The following is an 8,126-nucleotide window of genomic DNA, read 5'->3' as shown; positions in this document are numbered from 1 at the left end:
TTTGTAAGCAATCTTTTATTCAAATCTAATGCCTAAAATTTTACATCTATGTTTATATTGAATTCTATTTTGTTCTTTCCACTTTTTATCTTATTTTTTCTTACTTAACATTTTTATTAATCTATAGTTTGTACCATTAAATATTTAATGTTTAATTTCTAAACTACTTATTTATTTGGAATTTCCTTATTGATGATTTATACTATTTGTCTATTTATTTAATGTCATGGATATTAACATTTCATAAATTTATATATATACATATTTGAATCATTGTTATTATCATTTTATTTTTTATTTATTCTTTGATTTTTTTGTCTATTTATTATTTTTATTACTATTACTATTATTATTATTTTGAAGATTTTGTGTTGTGATTTTTTTATTTTTTATAAAAAATTTCAGGATCTCAAAATCGAGACCCTTCCATCGTACTGGTGGAGCCTTAACTCGAATTTCGAACCTAGGGAATATGGTCCGGGATTACGACTTCTCGCGTCCCTAGTGATCATCCCATCATCGGTATTAATTGTTTTATTTATATTAATAATTCTTTATCTTTTCATTTTCATTCTCTCTTCATTTATATCCCTCTCCATTTTATATAAAGCTATCTATTTCAATTAATTTGATATCCACATGTTTTATTCTATTACATTTTTATTTTCCTAACTCATTTTCATTCCTATAAATTCACATAATTATATATATTGATTCATTTTTTCTATTTTCCATTTTGGCATATATATTGTTAAACATTTTATTTTCATCCTTATCTATTTTCATATTCTCCTATTTCAATGATTTTCTTTCTTAATATTCCTCATATTCATATTTATATCATTTTGTTATCATTAACATAACCTAGATTTAAGAAAAATTCCTAAAATAAAATGAACCAATACAAATGCTTAATAGATTAAAGGTTTAAAATAAACTTACCCAAAGCTTTAACCCAATCAAGCCCAAAGAAAACCGGTCCAGCAAAAGCCTGTTAACCCAATTCAAAACTTAGCTCTCTATTCCTTGAAACGGCGTTGTTTTGGTGTGGTTCCCCCTTAGCTGAAACGACGTCGTTTAGTCCTTTCTTAACCCAGCCGAACCCTAACTATAAAACTCTTCTTTTCTTTCTTTTCTTCCTATTTCTTCCCCTCACTTTCTCTCTTTAGCTTCCGGACTCTCTCCCTTCTCTCTACCAAATCGCCAGCCAGCCTCTCTCCTCTCTTTGCTTTGCCAGCTTCCACCCAAACCAGACCTCCCTTTGTCGACGTTCTCTTACAATTGGTCAGCTCTCCCTTGCGTCGGTGGCTTTCTCTCACCTTATCTAACGCCGCTCGGCCTGGTATTTCCCTTGCGCCGATAGCTACCCGAGCCTTACTTTTCACCCGATCGGCAACCACCACCCAAAAACTACCGATCTGCTCTAAATATCTCTCTCTATCGATCACCCAAAAACCCAAACTTTGTCCTCCAAACGACGGCACTAAAACCCCCAAAATTTACCAAAACCTTCTAAAAAAAACTATTCGTAAAAACAAGCTCCAATTTCTCAACCTAGCTCTTCTCCCTTTTCACTCTTTGTATATATCTATTTTGCATTTTTTCTGTTGATTTGTGGTTGTTTTCTTGGCTATTAGAAGAGTAGAGAAAGAAACTTTTTTTTTATGGTATTCGACTGCTAGGGTCTAGGTTTTTTGCTGTTTTTTGCTAAGGATCTTTTTTTTTTACTGCTATAGTGCCCCCTCCCCTTTATACCCGGTTCCTGGGCTCTAGAGGGGGCACACTCCACTACCTTGCCAGATGTGAGTTTTTCGCATCTGGCACTGTAGTGGTGGTAGTACGAGTACTGGCATGGGCGTTCACGCCCTGCCAGTACTCCTTTTTTTAAAAAAAAAATTATTTATATATTTATTCATTTTTTGTTTCTCATTTTGTTATAATTTTAGTGTCTACAGTTGCCCCTCTTTGCACATTTCAAAAATCCGAAATAGTGCAAAGACGTAGACACTGTATTTGACTAAATTTTTTAATTCTCCTACCAAGTTTTTTTTTTTTGTTTTTAATGAGATTCCTCAAAGCTGAGGCAACGAAACTTTTAAAAATGAATTCCTCAAAACTGAGGCAATATGACTTTTAAAAATGAACTCCTCAAAGTTGAGGCAACGAAACTTTTAAAATGAACTCTTTAAAACTGAGGCAACGAGACTTTAAAAATGAACTCCTCAAAACTGAGGCAGCGAGACTTTAAAAATGAACTCCTCAAAATTGAGACAACTAAAATTTTTTAAAAATGAACTCTTCAAAGTTGAGGCAACGTACCTTTAAAAATGAATTCCTCAAAACTGAGGCAACGAAAGCTTTTTTCCTTTTTTGAAATAGTGAAAAATAATCAACTCCTCATCTGAGGTTCTATGATTTTAAAGATGAATTTCCCTCTTTTTTCAATTGTTTTAAAATTTTGAACATGGCAATTCATCTTCATCAATTTCCTTTTTTGGGTGTTTTAGAGCCTTCTCTTTGATCAATGGGGGATGAACCGATCACGCTTTCGATCTCTCGTCTTCCCCAATTCATTGCTCACAACTGTTTTCTTCCTCTATCATATGCATGGTCCAATCATTCTTCACATTTTTACTGTGCTCCATTCTATTGCTATTTCCATTTCTTTCTCTCTTTTCTTAGTCTTTTCTCTTTCTTTTTTACATTACCAGACTCCATTTCATTCCCGGTCAATTACGATCCTTTTTCAAAATATTGCAAACATTTCTTACTTTATCATGCTCTTTATTAAGTATCATTCCAATTTTATGACAAATGCAATGCAATGTACTCATATCTCCTCTCTTGGCAAAATGGAAATGATGACATTGTTGGGAGCAAAAAGGCTACTTTTCATTAGAAAAAAAGAGAAGTTTCTACAATCAAGCATAATGTCAAGGAACAGGAGAAAACCAAATAATACAAAAGGGATACAGTTCTTTCTTAATGACTGTTTCGATAGATATTGACAATAGTCTCAAAATTTTATCCCGAAATAGGCACATTTGTCAGCTCCCTTGTCTTTTGTATGAACATCTCGGATCATGATCTTTACCCTTTCTATGTTAAGCTTTTGTAGTACTTGGACCTCCTTCGTGTCTAGACCGCCCTTTCGGGTTTTCGCCCTAAACACATATCCCAGATTCAAGCCGCTTTTTCAGGTTTTCAATATGAAAATTTTCTATTTTCTCTTTTTTTTTCTTTTTTTTATGCAAAATATTTCTTGATAGCATCGGCATTCACCGGGTTGGAAAACTCCCTTCCGTCCATCTCCGCCAAAATTAGTGCTCTTCTTGAAAAAGCTTTCTTCACCACAAATTGTCCTTCCTAATTTGGTGTCCATTTCCCGCGACGATCCTGCTAGGTCAGGAGAATTCTTTTCAATACTAACTCTCATTTTTGGAACTTTCGAAGATGTGCCTTCTTGCCATATGCCCTCATCATTCTCTTTTGATATAACTGCCCATGGCAAAGTGCCGCTAACCTTTTTTCTTCTATGAGATTCAATTGCTCATAACGAGCGTTAACCCATTTGGCTTCTTCCAACTGTACTTCTTTAAGGACCCGAAGGGAAGGGATTTCTACTTCAATTGGCAAAACTGCTTCCATCCCATACACCAAAAAGAACGGTGTAGCTCCCGTGGAAGTTCGGACTGTTGTGCGATAAGCATGCAAAGCAAAGGGTAACTTCTCATGCCAATCTTTGTATACATCTATCATCTTTTCAATTATCCTTTTGATGTTCTTGTTGACTGCTTCTACCGCTCCATTCATCTTTGGGCGATAAGGCATTGAATTGTGATGCTTGATCTTGAACTTGGCACAAACCTCTTTCATCATTGAACCATTGAGGTTACTAGCGTTATTTGTGATGATCCTTTCCGGGAGACCATAGCGGCATATTATTTCTTTTTGGATGAACTTACATACCACTTTCTAGATCACATTGACATAAGATGTTGCTTCTACCCACTTAGTGAAGTAGTCAATTGCCACCAGAATAAACCAATGCCCATTTGATGCCTTCGGGGTTATTAACCCAATCACATCCATGCCCTACATTGAGAATGGCCATGGTGATGTCAATACATGCAGTGAATTAGCAGGAGTGTGGATTCTGTCTGCGTATATCTGTCACTTGTGACACTTTTGAGTAAAATCTATACAATCTGTTTCCAACGTGAGCCAGTAATACCTTGCTCTTATGACCTGTCTTGCCAACATATGCCCACTTGCATGTGCCCCACAAATTCCTTCGTGAACTTCCTCAACTATTCTCCGAGCTTCGGCTGAATCCACACACCTCAAAAGCACTTGATCCCTACTTCTCTTGTATAAGATGTCCCCATCCAAGAAGAAATTCATTGCCAACCTTCTAATGGTTTTCTTATCATTTTCTAAACTTTGTTCTAGATACTGTTGGAACTTGAGATAATGCACAATATCATGGTACCACGGTTTCCTGTCTACTTCTTCCTCTACACTAGAGCAGTGCGCAAGGCACTCTCGAAGATTAATCATGATGGGTTGAATCTTGACATCGGTACCAACTTTGAACATAGTTGTCAGCGTGGCTAATGCATTAGCCATTTGGTTCTCCTCTCGAAGAAAATGGGTGAAGCGAATCTTATCAAAATTTTCAATCAGTTTTGAAACATACTTATGATACCGGACTAACTTCGAGTCGCGTGTCTCCCATTCTCCTTGCAATTGATAAATGACCAAAGCAAAATCCCCGTACACTTCCAAAACGTGAATTTTCCTCTCAATTGCTGCCTGAAGACCCATGACACAAGCTTCATATTCGGCCACATTATTGGTACAATAGAAGTTGAGTTTAGCTATGACGGGATAATGATTTCCTTCTGGTGACACTAACACGACCCTTATGCCATGCCCCAAGGCATTTGAAGCTCCGTCGAAAAACATCTTCCAATTCTCTTTCTCCTCTGATTCCTCCTCATTTGTTTGGCATATTGACATCAAGTCCTCATCCAGAAACTCAAACTTCATGGGTTCATAATCCTCCTCCACCCTTTCCGCTAGAAAATCAACGATTGCACTTCCTTTGATAGATTTTTGGGACACATATACAATATCATATTCAGACAACAACACTTGCCATCTTGCCACTCTACCTGATAAGGATGGTTTCTCGAAGATGTATTTAATAGGATCCAACTTCGCAATGAGCCAAGTGGTATGATATAGCATGTACTGCCTGAGTCGATACGCCGTCCATGCTAAAGCACAACACATCTTTTTCAACGAGGAATACTTGGACTCGTACTCAATGAACTTTTTACTCAAGTAGTAAACTGCCCTTTCTTTCTTACCAGTTTCATCATGCTGTCCCAACACGCATCCCATGGATCTTTCATTTACTGTCAGGTACAAGATGAGGGTTCTCCCAACCACAAATGGTACCAATACTGGTGGACTCAACAGATATTCTTTAACCTTGTCAAAAGCAACTTGGCACTCCTCGTTCCATGCCCCAAGATTGTGTTTGCGAAAGAGCTTGAAGATCGGGTCACATTTAAGTGTGAGTTGTGATATGAACCGGACTATATAATTCAACCTTCCCAAGAATCCTCTGACTTCTTTCTGCATTTTGGGAGGAGGCAAATCACGGATTGCTTGAACCTTATCTGGGTCAACTTCTATTCCTTTTTCACTGATGACGAAATCGAGTAACTTTCCTGAAGTGACTCCAAAAGTACACTTTATCGGGTTTAATCTAAGTTGAAACTTCCGTAACCTCTTAAATAACCTTTCAAGATTGATCGCATGATCCTCTGTTTTGTGAGCTTTTACAATCATATCATCCACATACACCTCAACCTCTCTGTGCATCATATCATGGAAGAGAGTCACCATGGCCCGCTAATAAGTTGTCTCGGTATTCTTCAAACCAAATGGCATTACCTTATAACAAAAGGTCCCCCACATAGTTATGAAGGTAGTTTTTTCTCTATCCTCTGGTGCCATCTTATTTTGGTTATACCTTGAAAAGCCATCCATAAAGGAAAACATGGAATGACGGGCAGTATTGTCAACAATGGTGTTGATGTGGGGCAGAGGGAAATTATCTTTTAGGATAGCTCTATTCAAATCTCGATAGTCCACACACATTCTCACTTTCCCATCTTTCTTAGGAATTGGGACAATATTTGCAACCCATTCAAGGTACTTAGCTACTTCCAAGAATCTTGCATCAAGCTGCTTCTTCACCTCTTCCTTAATTTTCAAAAGCATTTCAGGTTTCATTCTTCTCAACTTTTGCTTAATTGGTTTGCATTCGGGCTTCAAAGGCAGTTTATGGGCTACAATGTTTGTATTGAGTCCTGGCATATCTTGATAGGACCATGCAAACACATTTACATACTCATGGAGTAACTTTATTAGTTTTTCTTTTTCACTAAGCACCAACGTCGTACCAATTCTAACTTCTTTCTTATTTTCTTCATTTCCCAAATTAATTGTTTCAAGTGTCTCTTGATGTGGGACAATTTGTCTCCCCTCCTGTTCTACTAGTCTTCACAAGTCCGGAGTTAAATCATAATCCTCCACGTTTTCTGTATCGTCAAGCTCATTGACACTTATACCTTTTTCAAAATTAACCTCAAAACCACTGTCATTATCATCTTCGCATTCATTATTTGGAATCCTGAAAGGTAAAGGAAATTGAAATATGTAGAGCTATTGTATAGATAAATAGTTAAAATAAAGGGATGAGATGACAAGAATGAAAATGGTGAATCATGAGAGAAGATATGAAAAATGCACTACGCATGTCAATTTATTAGAATGATAAATGATAAAAAGCCCAATACATAAAATTTCCAATGCTCTTGGCCATAAGCACGGATGTTTAGTTTGCATTACTTTGAAATTGAATCACAAGTGACTAATAAGCTCATGGTGGTCCAGCTGCTCAACTTCAACTTTCGTGGCCCGAGGTATGTAGTAGGAATCCCATCCATATTTTTTGGCTGCTCTTTGCCTTCCTCCGTTGCGCATATTGATAAATCAGAAATGGCTTCCCCTAATACTGACACTGATTCTCGACTTCCAACGGCGAGTGATTCAGGAAAGATGCAGCCTCCAGATTGAAATGTCTCGTAGAGATGAGGATATGTCATTCCATGGTTTTCCAACTCATGCCCCTTAAAGTGAGCCAACCTTTCCCTTCTTCTTTCGGCTATCATTTCTCCTCTTTCCTTTTTAGTCGGCTTATACCTCAGGCTAAACCTTTCTTCAGTTTTGGTAGCACGTATGGGCCTTCTAATGCCTTGCAATTCTCTTCCCAATCCTGCTCCTGCTCGGTATCCTTTCCCTACTATCTGACTGACAGCCATCTGGGTGATTTGGGAAAGCTTCGGAGTGGGTGGTGCGATTCTTTCTCCAATGTATGTGGTGTTAACGAACTCGAAGGATCGGAAGGAACATTCAGGTACTTCTTCTGTCGCTTCCACGTAAAGAGTATCCGCTGGCTTGCTTACGAGTAAGTCCTCTTCCCCGTTAACATATACAATTTTTCCATCCACGATGAACTTAACCTTTTGGTGAAGCGATAAAGGTATGGCCCCATCCATGTGGATCCAAGGTCTTTCCAACAAATAATTGTATGAAGTAGCGATATCCATAACTTGGAATTCAATGGTAAAGGTGCACGGGCCGATTTCTATTGGTATCTCAATATTCCCTACTACTTCTCTCCTTGTCCCATCAAAAGCTCTCACAATCATCTAGCTTTTTCTCATGTAAGACATGTCAATGGGTAAGCAAGCCAAGGTTCTCATGGGCATCACGTTTAAGGACGATTCGTTATCAAGTAGCACTTTTACGATGGTACAGCCTTTACACTTGGTAGTGATATGCAAGGCTTTGTAGTTTCCCCTACCTCTAGAAGGGATTTCTTCATCGCTAAAGGATATTATGTTACCCAATGAAATATTCCCAATGATGTAATCCAAATTTTCAATTGAAATGTCGTGATCCACATATGCTTGGTTTAGAATCCTCATCAAAGAGTTCCTATGTGGTTCTGAGCTGAAGAGCAAAGATAATAGTGAAATACGAGC

At 37.6% G+C, this 8,126-nt stretch overlaps 1 protein-coding gene across 1 annotated transcript; it reads right to left on the bottom strand.

Annotated features, from left to right (window-relative positions):
* Window positions 3,433-7,790, bottom strand: LOC108660657. The gene is made up of 5 exons (XM_018114909.1): window positions 6,928-7,790; window positions 6,648-6,709; window positions 6,047-6,395; window positions 4,249-5,887; window positions 3,433-3,975 (listed from the first exon to the last, which is right to left on the bottom strand). The coding sequence occupies exons 1-5, from the start codon at window positions 7,788-7,790 to the stop codon at window positions 3,433-3,435; spliced, it is 3,456 nt and encodes a 1,151-aa protein (XP_017970398.1).

Source organism: Theobroma cacao, chromosome 2 (assembly GCF_000208745.1).
Source record: "Theobroma cacao cultivar B97-61/B2 chromosome 2, Criollo_cocoa_genome_V2, whole genome shotgun sequence".
Classification (NCBI taxonomy): Eukaryota; Viridiplantae; Streptophyta; class Magnoliopsida; order Malvales; family Malvaceae; genus Theobroma; species Theobroma cacao.
Note: the sequence above shows the minus strand (reverse complement) of the source record. Positions and strands in the feature narration are given on the sequence as shown.

Coding starts and splice junctions, on each gene's coding strand:
- LOC108660657 (XM_018114909.1), bottom strand. CDS start 7,790: ATGATTGTGAGAGCTTTTGATGGGACAAGGAGAGAAGTAGTAGGGAAT. Junction 6,396..6,647: donor TGAGGTTAATTTTGAAAAAG/GTATAAGTGTCA, acceptor GGTCCTATCAAG/ATATGCCAGGACTCAATACA. Junction 3,976..4,248: donor GGCATATGTTGGCAAGACAG/GTCATAAGAGCA, acceptor AATGTGATCTAG/AAAGTGGTATGTAAGTTCAT.